The 16930-nt window shown below is 47.1% G+C and overlaps 1 protein-coding gene across 3 annotated transcripts in view; it reads right to left on the bottom strand.

Annotated features, from left to right (window-relative positions):
- Positions 1-16930, bottom strand: part of KIRREL3 (kirre like nephrin family adhesion molecule 3) — a 398993-nt gene that overhangs the window by 109775 nt on the left and 272288 nt on the right. For all 3 annotated transcript variants that reach the window (XM_036397361.2, XM_036397362.2, XM_036397363.2), the window contains one exon: positions 3643-3792. In XM_036397361.2, the coding sequence (XP_036253254.1) occupies positions 3643-3792 (150 nt within the window). The remainder of the gene's footprint in view (positions 1-3642; positions 3793-16930) is intronic.

The following is a 16930-nucleotide window of genomic DNA, read 5'->3' as shown; positions in this document are numbered from 1 at the left end:
TACTCTGTGTATCGTGGCTGTCTTAACTGCAATATATGCTGCAACAAGCTGGAGCCATGAGCTCGGGGATGAGGAGAGCAGAGCATGGATCCAGAGCCCCAGCATCCCACAGCAATTCCCAGGATCCAGGCAGCTTCCTCCTCTCCTGGGCACCCAGCCCAAAGAGAGAGAGAGAAAGAACCTGTCAAATCCAGGAAAGAGACTGCATGTTTTGCTCTACAGGTTCAAAAAACTGCTGATGAAGGAGCATTAACTGAAATCCCAAGGAATCATGGGATCATAGAATGTTAAGTGTTGGAAGGTTTGGTTTTGACCTTAAAGGTCATTGGGATCCAAGTCCCCCTGCCATGGGCAGGGACACCCCCTGCTAGATCAGGTTGTTCAAAGCCTTCTCCAGTCTGGCTTTGAACCCTTCCAGGGCTGGAGCATTCACAACCTCCCTGAGCAAGAAAAAGGGGTGAGCCCTTCCACCAGGAAACCCACCACCTCCTGCTCCTCTGCAACCCACCATGGAATAGCCTCAGCTCCTGGAGTCAGCTGAGGTGACACCCTGGAATACAACCAAGATTAGCTCTGTGTAAAGCTTGGACAGGGGTCTGGGGGTGTAAGAATCCGTGTCTGGGTGGGCTGTTCAGGTCATAGGATACAAATCATGTGAACAGTGCAAATTACCAAACACTCAGTGCAAACAACTAAATAACAATTTAGTGCAAAACAACATGGGGGCACCTGCAGCCCTGGTCAGCCTGGCTGGACACACAGGATGGACACACAGGAGGAAAGGTGCCACCCCTGGGTCCTCCTGTGCCCAATGCCCTGTGTAACACAGCACTGGCACACTTGTGCTTCTGTTGTTTCTCGAGTTATCAACAGCAGGATTTGCTCTCCTGAACCGCGAGGAGTACAAATGATGGGTTTGTTTGTATTGTGCTAATTAGACACTGGCTGAGCTGGTATCACGCGAGCTGGCAGCTCCTGTGGCTTCCAGCAGCCCTGGCTCTGTTAATTGTGGAAGTCATTCACATCAGCTCCCTACTTCACTGGAGCTCTTGTTACTCAGTCGTGTTGCAAGGTCTTGCATGGGAAGCTCATCTCTCTAATAGATGCAAAAATTGTGGCTCAGAGCTCTGAAAAACAGGCGAAGATGGGGCTGCTCACTCAGGCACGGCTCTAAATGAGCAATTATATGTATTAATAAAAAACTGAGGGAAAGAAGGAGCAGGCACTGCACTCTAGGGAAGAGCAGGGTCCCTGAAGACCAAAAAGCATGGAGCCTCCCCTGGTTTCTCAATGCTGCTTCTTGCCTTGGGGTCACTGGGAGCTGAGCAGTGTCACACGTGCACAAACTCTGCAGAGCCTGGGGGACACTGCAGCTCCTGAAGGGCTCCATGTCCTCCCAGGCTGTTTCCAGCAAACACTCTTCCTATTCATGTGAAATATTTCAGTTCCAAATTAGTGTTTTCCAGCAAAATGTACAGAATAAGCTCGAAACTTCCCCAGTATTGCACCAGTCTTCACCAGCTGCAATTAACCCTCAATCCCAGTGAGGTTGTGGGACTAAGGAATGTGACTTCTGAGCAATTTGGTCACCAAACTATAATTTGTCAAAACGAAAGCTTGAGGAAGCCACAAACACTTGTCCAAAGCAAACAGAGGCTTGTGGGTCCCTTCAAAATCAGGATATTCTATGGTTCTTTTTGTTTTTGAGAATATCAAAACAGGCACTTGCAACATTTATAAAACATTTCATCCCACATTTTGGAAAGGTGACGTTAATTTCCAAGGAAATCAAGCCAGGCCTTTACAAAGGGTCAGGAGACATCTGTGGGAGCCAACAGATTTGTTTCAGGTAAGAGCAAAACAGATTTTGATTTATTCCAGGCATCAGTGCCAATCTTTGGGTGGACTGGAAGGTGTTGGAGTTGAAATGAAAACATTATTCCCCAAATAAATGTCAGACAAGGAGAGCTCCTGCTTTCCTTGTTTATGGAGGGTGGGAGGGATTTTTTTTTTTTTTTGGTTAAAGTTGGGATTAAATGTGTGAGATGGTATTTTTCATTTGGATTTAGATGTTTATTCATTTTTATTTATATTACAGTTTTATAAATTATGAGTTTTATAGTATCTTATTTTAATGTGTTAAAAAGGGAGTTGTATTTTATTTATAAGTTTTTTTATGGATAAATTGTTTAATTAAGAAATGACACTGAAATTATTTTTATTTTTACCTTAATAACTAATTATTTGTGACTTGTTTTATTTTATTTTTCTATAAATTAATAATTTAAAATTATAAATTAATAATTTATTTAATTTTTATTTATTTTATTTAGATCTATTATTGCTATTCTTATTTATTTTTATTATGATTTTATTTATATTTATTTTTATTATTAATTAACTTTAATAATTTATTTTAATTTTATATATTTTTTATTTAATGATATAATCTTATTTAAACTTATGAAGAAGGATTGTTTTTTGTTTAAAAACTTTTATTTTGTTATATATATTAAAAATTATATTATATTATTTTATTTTATATTATATATGAAATATATTAATAATTTAAATTTTTAAATTTTAAGCTTTTTATTACATATTATACACTTTTGTTTAAAGTGTACGTACATAATTTTCATTTTATTATTTCATTTTGTAAGGTTTTTTTATGGTTTTAGGTTAAATGTAGTGTTTTCTTTGGGGTGTTTGTCAGTACAGAAAGTTTAAAATTCTTAGTAACTAGAGTTCTAACAGGTGGGTCCTGACTTATTTTTTAGAAGGTTTTTTACAGTTTTATGATTAGTAAGAGCCTGATTGAGGGATGTGGGACTCCAGGGGCTCTTCAAAATGCAGTTTAATGTATCCAAAATGCAGTTTAATGTATACAAAATGCAGTTTATTGTATACAAATGCAGTTTATTGTATCCAAGCCTGTTACAGCAGTCCGGGGTTGTGGGTGACAGAGCTGTGCCTACAGCTGTGAGCTGCAGGCAGGCCTGGAGCCTCTTGGCTTTGGTTCCAATGCATTATAGACTTTTCTTTTGGTTACAATGCCTTCTATACTTTCTTGCTGAGCATCTTAATACAGTAGAACCAATCTATACCTTAACTATTATCTACAGCCTATCATAACTACTGTAATTACCATATTCATGTTACTGTTCTCCAATCACTCAAAGTCAGTACATTACAGTTTAAGCTAGAAGTTGTTTTTTCAGTTTTCTTGCAGTGGAAAATTCTGAGACCTTTTTTCTGCTTGCCACATTTGCTGCCTTGTTTGCCTGTGCTCTCTTTCTGCTTGGTAAAAACATCTTCTTGTTTGGGGTGGGTTTATCCTTTGCTCTAAGCCATACAAACCCCTTCTAACTCACACACCCTTTGCCTCCTTGGTTAGCCAGTGAGACTGGCTCAGCAATTCTTTTCTTCTATATCAAAACTTGCTTCCATCTCTATTCCTTCATCAAACTCTACATTTAAAAATCTTTCTGCCAAGCACACAAATCTGTGAGACTTTCTTGTCAAACTTTCACCCTTCTCAACAATGGTCAAATGCAGTGTTTTCTTGAGGGTCAGTGTTTGCCAGTACAGAAAGTTTACAATCCTCAGTCCCCAGGGTTCTAACAGGGTGTCCCCACTTACTTGAGAGGTCCCGTCCGACGCCGAGGGCCAGCCCGTCCTTGATCCAGAGCACGATGCCATTGTACTCGGGGATGGCGCAGAGCAGCGTCACCGGCTGCCCCGCGATCACCACCTGGTCCTGCGGCTGCTGCGTGAACGAGGACGCCTGGCCTGCACAGGAACAGAGAGGAACAGGACACTGTCAGCTCTGCAGTGCCTTCCCACACCACGCACTTCCTTGGGATGCAGCAGGCCAGGATGCTCCTGGCACAGCACAAATGGGAGACTGAGCTCAGCAGCTCTTAATTATGTGTTTGCTTAATTACGTGATTGACCCATAGAATGATAGAATGGGTGGGAAGGGACCTTAAAGCTTATCCTGTTCACAGAGAGGAATTCCTTCCCAATATCCCATCCATCCCTGCCCTCTGGCAGTGGGAGCCATTCCCTGTGTCCTGTCCCTCCAGGCCTTGTCCCCAGTCCCTCTGCAGCTCTCCTGGAGCCCCTTCAGGCCCTGGCAGGGGCTCTGAGCTCTCCCTGGAGCCTTCTCCTCTCCAGGTGAGCACCCCCAGCTCTCTCAGCCTGGCTCCAGAGCAGCCCTGGAGCATCTCTGCAGCCTCCTCTGGACTCACTCCAGAAGCTCCACATATTTCCTGTGCTGAGGACCCAGAGGTGGACACAGCACTTTGTGACAGACAAATATTTGCAATATTTTTGCTCCCTGGGGGGGAAAAAAAGCTCCAACCAAGAGGCACCAGCATTTCTTGTAACTGTTTTATTCCAAATTGTGGTGGTAGTGTTTCAGCCACAATGATCACAGACAGAGAAGCAGCAGGATGTTCAGCAGCAGCAATACTTTATATTACACATAATAAAAGAGGATGTTGATCCTCTGCTTCTGAGCCTTGCTCCCACCTCGTGTGCTCTCTGAAATCAGGATGTGCAAGGAAACAACCTGCTATAAAACACACTGGGAAACAACCAACTGCTGCTGTTCTGCTCCCTCCCCAGGTGTCACCTCCTGGCATTTGCTGGGAACTTCCCACACATCTGGAGGGGAAGGGAAGGCCCAGCTCTGCCTCAGCACTGCCTTTCTCGAAGCTGCATTGTCAAACTCACAAATCTCTCCTCACCCTTCCCTACCTGCAATGCTGCAATAACAAATCCCAGCCCCGGGTCATCTCCTGCCATGGTGGGATGTCTCACACCTCAGGTGTGACATGGCACTTCTCATTTTCCATGGGAAGCACTCCAGTCACTCTAACTTCTTCCACAGCAGAGTTTACTCAGTTTTATTTTCACTCTCCCTTGGCTTTGCCATGATTGAAAATTATTCAGAGAATCAGAGAATCCCAGAATGGTTTGGGTTGGGAGTGATCTTAAAGCTCATCTCATTCCACCCCCTGCCATGGGGAGGGACACCTTCCACTATCCCAGGCTGCTCCAAGCCACATCCAACCTTGGATGTTCCAGGGATTGAAAGTGTTCCAGGGATTCAAAGTGTTAAATCCTGCTATTTCTTTTTCTTTCCATAATGAGAGCATGGGACAACCCCAAAATCCCCCTGCAAAGCCACAGTCTGAAGCTGGAAGATCCTAAATGTGGGGCCATTTCAAATCTGCTGATATCTGGGCTGCTGTGGGCACAGTTTTTTGTGTGAGTTGGTTGTAGAGCATCCCAATTGCTCTGCCCTCACTTATTGTTGCTCTGATTCTGGATTCAGGAGATGATCTGGGAAAAAGGTGTTGGGGGGAAGGCAGAACCACTGAATTGCCCCTCAGTGAGTTACCTGTGGGGTTTGTAGGACCGGGAGCCTCTCTGGGTAGGAATTATGGCCCTGCATCAGGCAGGAATTCAGAGTCTGTGCCCTCCACTGAGTGTCTGTTCCGTCCATGGAAGGGAACTGGGCTGGAGGAAAAATTCCTCTTGAAAACCAATTTGTCAAAGCGGGACAGTCTCCATGTGATCCACCCCAAATCAATTCAATCCTAATTTACACTGACTACATTTAATCATTGCCTGATGATTAAACCAGAACCAAGGTTAAGTGTGACACAAGTTCTTGCATCTGAACTTGTTTCCAGACGAGCTGCAGGGCCTTTCCTACAGGGCAGGGCTCCAAAGCTCCATCACTTTTCAGCTCATGCTGTTGAACCAACGTGCGCCCCCACATGAGTGCTTATATTTCAATTTAATTTATTATAGCTTCAGCTCACTCTTAGCCACCTAAAGGAGCACAGGGAAAAGCAGCGCTGTCCTTTTGAAATTCCAGATGTGTTAGATTACAGGAAGGTAAAAGGCCCAGCTGGAATTTTTGCAGATCTCCAGGAGCACCTTGGGCACCTTGTTTGTGGGTATTTTGGAGATCCCAGGTCTCCAGCACCCACATATCTCCAAGGAACTCTGATTTTCACCCCGGATACTCCAAAAGACCACAGTGGTGGCTCTTGGCATGGTGCTCCCTGCACAACAGGGCAGGTTAATTCCAGAGGAGATTCCAGTTTTTCCTGCTGGGAGGCACTCGCTGGAAGTCATGGTGGCCTCTGACACAAACCTTTGTGCTGACATTTGAATATTTGATTTCAAAGGGAATATGAGTCAGCTCTGTAGCTCTGTAATTTTTTTTTTTTTTTGGATTCATAAAGGACAAACACTCCTAGGACAGCAGGGAAAAATGGGATGAGAGAGAAAACTGAGAAAGCAGAAAAAGTGGGTGTTTTGCTTTGTTGTTTTGTTGTTTTATTTTAATATATACTTTCCACCCACTAACTGGGTTTTCACAGCTCACTCTGTAATCCTGACAATTCTCAAGGCAGAGCTGGGCGAGCAGGGACAGTGCAGGAATGCAGCAATAACCCAAAAAGATTTGTTTTATCAGTGAGAATTATCAGGTTGTCAGCTGGGAGCTGCACGAGCTCTAATGAGAACGCAGAGGCACAAAGTGGTGTCTGTGCCCTCTGCAAATGCCCATTAAGCACAGGCTTCATTTGATAATTGCTGCTGGAAATGAAGCTCTTTTTATGTTTTAGTTTTCCTTTTTCTCCTATTTCTTGATTTGTTTTAAAGACGAGCTGATGGCCATGGAAAATCAGAGCAGAAACATGGCATATGTCTCCTGTATTTTCCTTCCCTGTGTTTGTTCAGTGTGAAGAATTGTCACTTAAACCCATTTTTATTCATCCAAGGCTCCATTTCAGCTACAAACAGCTCAGATCCAGTCACAGGAGAGGAAAGATGGGTGTAAGGACCTTAAGAGCATTACCTGGCCCAGTCCCTGCTCCACAGCAGGATCATCTCTCCCTAAATCTCAGATAAAATAAAAAGAAAAAAGTACTGAAGACAGAGCTCAACTCACTTTCAAATCAGCTTAAAGTCTGATTACTGGGTTTAACTGGGTTTGGAAGATCAGAGGCCTGTCCACGTTGCAGCTTATGTCTTAATGTCAAAGGAACAAGTAATTTGCAGAAAAGTTTTAAGGGAGATAAGATACTTGACAGAAAATAACTGAAAATGAGGAAAGATTGGGAAAGGGTGATTTACAAATGCAGGCTGAGCGTTTTCAGCTACAAGAAAATGGGCTGAGAGATGTCAGTTGGGTATTTTTCTAGGAATGTTTAAAATGGAATTACAAAATGATGCTTTGGTTTCAAAGCAGGAGGTTTGACTCCAACCTGTTGGGAAGCAGGAGCTTCCCAGCTTCTCCCCTTCCACTATACAGAGTTTCAGCCATAAATACCTGGTTAATCCAAATCTCTGCAGAATAGGAGCTCATCTGAGAATCATGGAATTGTTTGGGTTGGAAGGGAATTTAAAAGCCCATCCAGTGCCACCCCTGCCATGGCAGGGACACCTTCCCCTGTCCCAGGCTGCTCCCAGCCCTGCCCAGCCTGGCCTTGGGCACTGCCAGGGATCCAGGGGCAGCCCCAGCTGCTCTGGGCACCCTGTGCCAGGGCCCTGCCCACCCTCACAGGGAACAATTCCCAATTCCCAATATCCCATCCAGCCCTGCCCTCTGGCAGTGGGAGCCATTCCCTGGGTCCTGTCCCTCCATCCCTTGTCCCCAGTCCCTCTCAGCTCTCCTGGAGCCCCTTCAGGCCCTGGCAGGGGCTCTGAGCTCTCTCTGGAGCCTTCTCCTCTCCAGGTGAGCACCCCCAGCTCTGCCAGCCTGGCTCCAGCCCTGGAGCATCTCCATGGCCTCTCTGGACTGGCTCCAGCAGCTCCAGCTCCTCCCTGTGCTGGACCCCAGAGGCAGATACAGCTCACCACATGAGCCCAACAAGAGTCCAGGCATGGCACCCTCATCACCCCTCTCCCTGTCACCTCCTGCTGCACAAAGCATCCCCAAATCTGGATTTGGGAAGTGCTGCATAACAAAGCAGGGAGATGCAACAACACGTCCACGTGCCCCCAACCCAAGTGTAGCCCTGTTTTACTTCCACTTCTCATCTTTCCTTAAGTGTGAAGACTTGGAATATTTTCAAAGAAATGACTGAGTTGATGCCTGGCTTCCTGGGAACTTCACTGGGAGTCACTGGGCACTGACTCTGCCCCTGAGAGTGTCCATTGAGGATCTGCCCATCCAGCACAGACATGCTCTGAGCAGAAGCAAAGCTCAGGGCTCTGAATTCGTTGTTGAATTTTTTTGTTTTGTTTTAAAAGCAAACAGCTATGGAAATGAGATGCTAATGATGCCACTTGGCCAGGGTCCAGCACCAGCCCAGTGTCCCACTGCACTCTGGAGCTGCCCTGCAGCTGGATGTGCACTGTGACCACAGGTCACCTGCTGTCACCACAGGAGCTCTTGGTCCCAGAGCCTTCCCATCTCCTCCTGCTTGCTGCTTTGCCCCTCTCCCTGAGGAGCTGCCAGTGCTGCAGACATCTTTTATGAAAAATCCTTTCCTTAGGATTTTTCCTCCTGAGAAGCTGAGAGGCCTCAGGAACAAAATGCAAACAATGGTTATCTGCTGCTGTGGAATGCAACAGGTGCACCTGGGATTGGGCTCATGTGGTTGTTTCTAATTAATGGCCAATCACAGCCCAGCTGGCTGGGACTCTCTGTCCAAGACACAAGCCTTTGTTATCATTCTTTCTTTTTCTATTCTTAGCCAGCCTTCTGATGAAATCCTTTCTTCTATTCTTTTAGTATAGTTTTAATGTAATATATATCATAAAAAAATAAATCAAGACTTCTGAAACATGGAGTCAGATCCTCGTCTCTTCCCTCATCCTCAGACCCCTGTGAACATGGCCACACTGCCAGGCACCAGCAGGACCCCCTTGCTGGCCCTGAGCTCCTCAAGGAGCCTCTCTCATGGGGGGCACTTCTGCAGCCACTGAAACCCCCAAGGGCAGAAACAAAAGGGGACAATAAAGGCACCACGGTGAAGAGCAAGAAGGCAAGAACACTAACCCTGCTTTCAAAAACCCCAGGCTGGATCCTTGTGAAGTCACAAGTGTGTCATAAAAGCTTAAGGAAGAAAAAAGGAGGAAAGAAGAGAGAACCACTTTAGAACTCTTTCTATTTCCTTAATGGATTTTGTACGTGTGGCTCCTGTTTCTCAGTGTTTCTCTGTAATGTTGCCTTGTTCTTTCAAACAAAGGCTGAGACTCTTCTCTGTTTGTGACTTCCAAGGGAAATAACACTGCCAGTGCCAGGGCATTGCTTTTCAGATGTCTCAACGCCCACGGATGGCGAGAAGGACCGAAAATCCTGTTTAACAACCCAGAAAACAGAGGAAGGCACCTACACAATGACATTGCCACGGTCTGTGCTGCAGCAGGACCTTGAAGCCCTTTCCATCTCTAAAGCCAGAGTCTGTGACAGGCTTTTAAAGCTCTCTGAAGACTGAAATCTGTTTGCATGAGTTCCTGGCTGAATTATTTCAGCTTGCAGCCTCCTGTGCCCAAACCAGCAACCGGGAGCAGCAGAAAGTTAAATTTTCATTACCCAAGAGGAGTGAGTATTGTAGTAGGAAGCGAGGGACTCACCGAGGGAACAATGACTCATTAGAAATGGAGACATTGTGGCTGCTTTTATGTAAGTGAAGCTTTGAATGTCCATTGTGCTCTGAAAAGAATTAGTCCTTTTTGTTGAGGAGAGCATAGAAGTGGAGAAGGAGGACTATGAGCTCCTTGTCAAAATATTACTGTTCTGAAATGAAAGGCCTGGTGATTAGGAGTGGTGGGACATTCTCCTTGTCCCTCAGTGGGAAGAGCTGATCCCTCCCTCAGCTTGGAGCCGTCACGAAGCGTGGTGGGAGGATGATCAAGGGCTGCTGTGAGACATCCTAATCCTACACAACATCCCAGGAGGGGCTTGCTTCAGACCAAGCAGATCCCACCTGATGGAAATCAGGGCATTTTGGCCCAGGGGCTGAAATTACAGCTGATTTCAGGAAAATCAGCCCAGCTTGGGGCTGGTTTCTTGTGGCACGACACCTGGAGATGGAGCTGTCTCTTGGTCATGGAGAGGGTTGGGAAGAGATGGCCCCGTGCCCACAATCCCCAGCAGAGCCGGGCCTGGCTCTGCACCACCCCACACAGCTCCTGCTGTGGCTCTGTGACAAACAGGCTGGTTCCCAGCGCTCCTTTGGGTCCCCTCCCTGGAGCCAAGGACACCGAGCCCCTGCACAGGGCCCATCGTGCTCCAGAACACGCGCCCACATTGATTTTCAGATGAGGAGGAAGAGCAAGCAGACAAAAGCTTTACATTATTTACAAAGCTCTCTGGAATTGTCAGTCATGGGGAAGCACAGGGAGGAGCTGTGCAGGCAGCAGAGCTGCTCATGACCTGCCTGCAGTCCAGTTCCCTCCCTGGTGGGACACAACACCCAGACCTGCACTGAGATGGAGCCCAAGGCCTGGCCGGGTACAGAGCACAGGGAAGAAGGAGCCACGAGTTCCCAGGGGCAAGGATTTCTCCAGACAAGGACAGAGATGAGCTTTTCCTACAGCATCAGGGAAGCAAAGAGCTGTGGCTGCCCAGACAGGAGCAGAGGTTTGGCACAGTGATGCTGTCCTCAGTGAGGGGATGTGGATCAGCCTCCCCACAGGACAGCCCCTTGCTGGTGATGGCCACAGCCATGTCAGACACTGCCTTGGGCTTCACTGCACAAATAAGAGAGGTAGCTTGAGTTCAGCCCTTGCATAAGATTTCTGTTTTTTAAAATTTGGCTTCCTTGGGGAGAAAATAAAATCAAATCTGTTTGAACAAAAATGTCAGTTTGGCCTTTTTTGAAGAGACTGCATAAGTCCAGCTCACATGGCCTCAGTGCTGAATTATTCAACTTGAAAGAAACCAAAGCACAGCACAGAGTCAAGGGATGACTCAGGTGTATGCATGGCGCTGGTCACTGACCAGCTGTGTGACCTGGCAGAGGAGGGAAGCAGGAGCTGAGCTCGTGCCTTGCTCACCCACAAGCACACAGGGAGATGAGGCTTTCCCTGGAAGCACAGCCTGGGGGTCCCCATTGGTTCCACCTCTGCAGCTCCCAGGGGAAGGTGTGGGATGCACTGAGGTGAAACCAAAGCCAAAGGGATGCCCAGGAAAAAGCAATGAAAAGTAGGGCAATGAATGTGGGGAAGGGGCTGGAGCACCAGGACAGGCTGAGGGAGGCTGGAGGAAAGGAGGCTCAGGGGGACCTTCTCCCTCTCCACAACTCCCTGGCTGCAGGGGGCAGCCAGGTGTGGGGCAGACTCTGCTCCCAGGGAACAAGGGACAGGACAAGGAAATGGCCTCAAGTGACAGCAGGGGAGGTTCAGGTTGGATATTAAGGCAAGTGCTCTTCACAGAAAGGGTTGCAAAGCATTGGAAGGTGTGGTGGTGTTCACAGGGGCCCCAGGATGAGGGAAGAGATGAGAATCTTGACTCCATGTTTCAGAAGGCTGATTTATTATTTTATGGTATATATTGTATTAAAACTATACTAAAAGAATAGAAGAAAGGATTTCATCAGAAGGCTAGCAAAGAAAGGAAGTGGAATGATAACAAAAGCTCATGAATCTCAGAGAGTCCGAGCCAGCTGACTGTGATTGGCCATTAATTAGAAACAACCAATATGGACCAATCAAAGATGCACCTGTTGCATTCCACAGCAGCAGATAATTATCATTTTTCTTTTCCTTTGAGGCTTCTCAGGAGAAAAATCCTGGCAAAGGGATTTTTCAGAAAATATCATGGCTACAGGAAGGGGCTGTCCAGGGCAGTGGTGGGGTCCCTGTCGCTGGGGTGTTCACAAGAGATGTGATGTGGCACTTGGGGACATGGCTTAGTGATGAATATGTTGGAGGTGCTGGGTTGAGGGTTGGACTTGATGATCTTAAGTCGTTTTCAAATAAATGGCCCTGTGGTCCTAATGCCAGCTGCCAGAGCAGAGTTTAAGGTGCAAAGCCAGTGCTCTGCTCTCCTGCCTGGCCTCTGGGAACGCGTGGTCTCCTGGCCGTGACCAGCTCTCAGCAAGCCCACGCGCTGAGCTGAGCTCATCCCACAGTGATGCCAGATATTTTCCTAGCACTGCTTTGAGAGGAACCATCAACATCCCACTGTGTCCACTAAGTAGCTTCAAACAGGAAACAGGGAAATTTTGAGTAAGATATTAAACCTTTCAGAGTTCTTTTTGTCTATTAGTCACAGAGGCAAGAGATCTGAACTATCGAGTGTTCTGCTGGCTTTGATACCCACATGAAATCCCAGCACTGCTTTCAAAGTCACTGTAAGGAGTTTGATCAGCCATGCAGAAAGGGCTGAAATGTCATCGCTGCTCTGCTATTAGCTGCCGATTGGGAAAGGTGTAAGAGTATCCTTACCGTGGGATATTTATTAGCAAACTCTTCCCAGCAGCAGCCTGGAGAATTACCTCTTGTGAGATTAAAGGCCTGCTCCTGGGAGCTGCACTGATAGGAAACAAACTAATGTACTGCATCGAGGTGCCAAAGAGCAGCATTCAAGTGACCTTACAGACTGGATCACACTGAATATTCCAGCTGCATGCATGGATCCAGGCTCCATGGATGGTTCCAGGCTCCACAGATGGCTCCTGACTCCATGGATGGTTCCTGGTTCCGGGGATGGCTCCAGGCTCCATGGATGGTTCCTGGTTCTGGGGATGGCTCCAGGCTCCATGGATGGATGGCTCCAGGCTCCGTGGATGGCTCCAAGCTCTATGGGTGGTTCCAGACTCCACGGATGGTTCCTAGTCTGTGGATGGCTCAAGGCTCAGTGGATGCTCCAGGCTCTATAGATGGCTCCAGACTCTGTGAATGGCTCTAGGCTCAGTGGATGGCTCCGGGCTCTCTGGATGGTTCCAGGCTTCGTGGATGGCTCCAGGCTCTGTGGATGGTTCCAGGCTTCATGGATGGCTCCAGGCTCCACAGATGGCTCCAGGCTGGTTCCAGGTTCTGTGAATGGCTCCAGGCTCTATAGATGGCTCCAGGCTCTGTGGATGGATGGTTCCAGGCTCCATGGAAGGCTCCTGTGAATGGCTCCAGGCTCTCTGGATGGCTCCAGGCTCTGTGGATGGCTCCTGGCTCCATGGATGACTCCAAGCTCCCATGATGGCTCCAGGCTGCTCCGCTCTCCCAGCCTCTCCTGCTGCCCAGATACACCAAGCAGCCAAGGCTGCTCAGGCACAGGTGATGCCTGTCCTTGCTGGGAACAGGGACAGTGGCACCAGCAGCTGTTCCAGAGGCACTGGAAACCCTGGGCAGGCCCTGAGCACCAATCCCTCATGGAGACAGGAGCAGAGGGGAATAGATTTCCTCCCATTGATCCACCTGCAGGCCTGGCTCCACTGAGCACTACCAATGACTCCAAGAAATATTTTGTTACCAGTGGCACAGTAAGAAATCACCATTTGTTCTCCTGTCAAGCTGCAGTGTCCTGGCACAGCTCCCCAGGCCAGGCTGATGGGCTCAGGGGGGAGAACAGAGCAGGGGATGCTCCTGCTCTGGTAATTCCAGCCAAGGCAAGCAGCTCTCTCTGTGGCAACTCCAGCTGCTTTTTGGATGATAACTATTTGTAGCTCAGAAAGGAGGTGGCAGGTCCCCAGCTGCAGGAGTCTTGCACAGACACTCCTGGGACCTAAAACCTCCCACCTGAATCCACAGAACTTTTCCTTCTAAAAATAACAGCAGATGTGCAAAGCAGTGGGCAGCAGCCTGCCTGCACCAGGTCTTCCAGATAAAATCCTTAAAGACTTTATCCCTTGTGACCTTCTGAAATCTCTCAGGTGATCCCCCCTTTCCTGGATTACAGTAAATCCAAGTGCCTCCCCTTTGCCCACCCTTTGTTCCCAGATCAGGGCTGCTCTTTTGAAATAGAGTCCTTTAAATCTCAGCTCATCTTTGAGTTAGAGGGCACAGAGGACACTCGTCTGTAGGAAAACGAGAAGGATGAATAATCCATTTCACAAACGATTTGGAGATTTCAAAGTCTGGCTCTGCTCCCAGGAAGAGCTGCAACTGGAAGTTGTGCAGTTCACGGGGTGGAAAATTAGAGCAAAGAGCTTGCCTTGGGTCGCACCATGTTTCACTTCCATCCTCGTTTTTCAAAATCTGTTATCACAAGCTATGAGGCATGGAGAGAAATCAGAATGAAGATGCAGCTCAGAACAGAAAATGCAGATATTGAATGCTACATTCTCCTCATATGGAAGTGGGGTTGGATGATCTTTAAGGTCCCCTCCAATCCAAACTGCTCTGGGATTCTATAATATTAAAATGAGTGGAAAATTCTGCTCCTTCTCACAATAATTTTAACTAGTCTTGCTGTGATTGGTGAGACTGTATAGATTGGAGAATCCATCCAAGGAGGGGTTAAATGAGTCTCTCTACAGGGTGTTTCCATCTCTGCAGGTGTTGAAAGTTCCACCATCAAAGATTTCCCGTCGATACTTTCCTGAACAAGAAATTCCTTGGGGGCACCAAAGCTCACGGATGGAGGGAAGAGAAGGCAGGAATAAATCTTATTATTGCCCTGCAAGGCTGGGAAGCTGCTGTCTGCATGAAACATCACCTGGGTGGCTTTTGGGGGAGCTCCTGGCCAGATGAGCTCTGGGATATTGCAGAGCAGGCTGTGGACTCACTCCAGCTCCTGCTGTTTACCAGAGCAGGGCGGGATTGCTCGGGGTTGTGCTGTGTGAATTATCAGCTCTGAAGATGAAGTGGAGTGAGAATTAGCAGGTTTCTGCTATAATTATTGTTTGCTTGGATTTTTACAAGTGGAAGTGATTGTAAATATGTGCATTTTTTTTACACATGTAAGATTCATATTTAAAATAAAAACAAATTATTCTGAAAAACAGCCTAAAGTGAAGTATATGCAATACAAACACAAAAAAAAAAGTGGCAGGGGGGAGGCAGGAGGGGTTGGAGATGCTGAGATGAATAGACAGGGAGCAGATCATCTCTGAGAAGGAAATATTTCACACATGTGCCCATCTTGTTATCTCAGGAAAGTGCTTAAAAATTCACTTACTTCTCTGTCTATATGTGGGAGTGTAATAAAAGCTCCCCTCCACGAAAATCTTGGCTACACTATCCCCAGAGCCAAGGAAATGCCTAGAAAGTTCATTTATCCATCACAGAAGAGGCCAGTGACCTGTACCACTGCTGACAACAACCAGCTGGTGCTTTTTACCTGGGTTTTACCCAGTAAAGCAAAGAACCATGAAAAATGAGAGGCAACGTGAATCCAGTCAATATTTACAGCCCTGCAAGTGCTTTGTCAGCCCACGTGCAGGCCTGGGAGAAGGCCCAGGGAAGGGGCTGTGCCCTGTCAGACAGAGCCCGGGGCTTCTCCCCTTCCCTGCTGGAGAAGGAGGCTCGGGGGGGACTCGGATTATTGAACGCGGATTTTGCTTTTTGTTTTGTCACCAACTCCTTCTCAATGTTCCCCACTGCAGAGTCAATGGCTGCCTGGTGCAAAAGCCCGGTCCAAGAGCAGATTAGCACATTGCAGCCTGCTGTGTTAATTAGCAGGTAATGAGAGATGCTGTCAATAAACTCAGCTGTGTCTGACCCCCCTCCTGGGCTCTGCCTGCAGGACTCAGAATGAGGAGCCCTGCTGGGGTCACTTAGGAGATGATGTGCTCTCAGCCCAGAGCAGAGGCACAGCTTTGGGAGAGCTCACACGAGCAGCACAGCAACAAATGCCTTTCAGTCAGGTTCTTGGGGACAGGGGGGGAAATGCTTTTCACCTGGTTTGCTGGTAGAGGAGCCCTTGCTCAGGGTTCAGAGCTGGTAGTGTGAAGCCAGGAGTCAAAATGAAAGGAACTTCATTATCGTTAATCAGGAGTTGGACTCTGTGATCCTTGTAGATCCCTTCCAAGTCAGTGTATTCTAGTATTGCATTATTCTCTAAGTATAGAATTATACTCCCCTGGAGTAAATCAGTGGATCTCTCCCTAAGGATTCCCCACTCTTGAGAACTTATCTGCAGTGGGGATAAATACCCCCAAGGAAAAATAAACAAAAAACTACATAAATAAAGAAATAAGGCTCTTTTGCAGCTTAAATCAGAACAAATTTCAAATGCAGGTCCCTTCTCAGGCTGAAATCCTGAGGAATGGTGAGAGGAAAGTCCCCAAACAGTAACAGTTGCCTGTGCCACGTCCATCTCTGACTTGAGGAAAAGCTCCCTGCCTTCAAGGTGGCAGGAACATAACCTGTTTGAGGCCTCTGAGAGAGACACATAACCATCATCATCATCATTTTTAAGGAGCAATGTGCACCACGGTGCCTTACGGACACCTATAAATTACCCAGCACCCGCCTGCCAGCTCAGCCTAAGCTCGATATTGCCTGCAGTAATTATTTGGATCAAATGCAGTTTATCTGCTTCATATTTGTGTTTCTGTGCTCTCTGGTAACTTATAAATGTCATTGCAGTGTTTATTTGTTATAATGAAACTTAATGACGTTTGAAACCAATAGCTGTGGTTGCAGGCTGCAGGTTCGAAGTAATCTCTTCATCTTTGAAGCAGGAGGCCCAATGATAACATTAAATTATCCTACAGAAAAGGAAGATGTATGCAGACAGATATTCAGGCCTGTGTATTATTCATTGGAGAGATGACTAGCAATGAGCCACAGTGCCTAAGGCGACGGACTCAAAGCATTGTCACCCAGCAAGGCAAATGTTCCTGTCCAAGGGGAGCCAGTTGTCAAGCCACGAGCCCAAGTGCATCTCAATCTGTTTTATTAAACCTTCGAAGGCATGCTGGGTGCCAGACGCCCGTGTGAGATGGCTGGCAGGGAAGAAATGAGGTGGGGCTACTGTAAAACAGCAGAGCTGTGTCAGGAGGGGGAGCAT

The sequence above is a fragment of the Molothrus ater genome, chromosome 22 (genome assembly GCF_012460135.2).
Source record: "Molothrus ater isolate BHLD 08-10-18 breed brown headed cowbird chromosome 22, BPBGC_Mater_1.1, whole genome shotgun sequence".
NCBI classification, from domain to species: Eukaryota; Metazoa; Chordata; class Aves; order Passeriformes; family Icteridae; genus Molothrus; species Molothrus ater.
The sequence above is the reverse complement of the archived record's forward strand: the minus strand, read 5'-3'. Positions and strand labels throughout refer to the sequence as shown.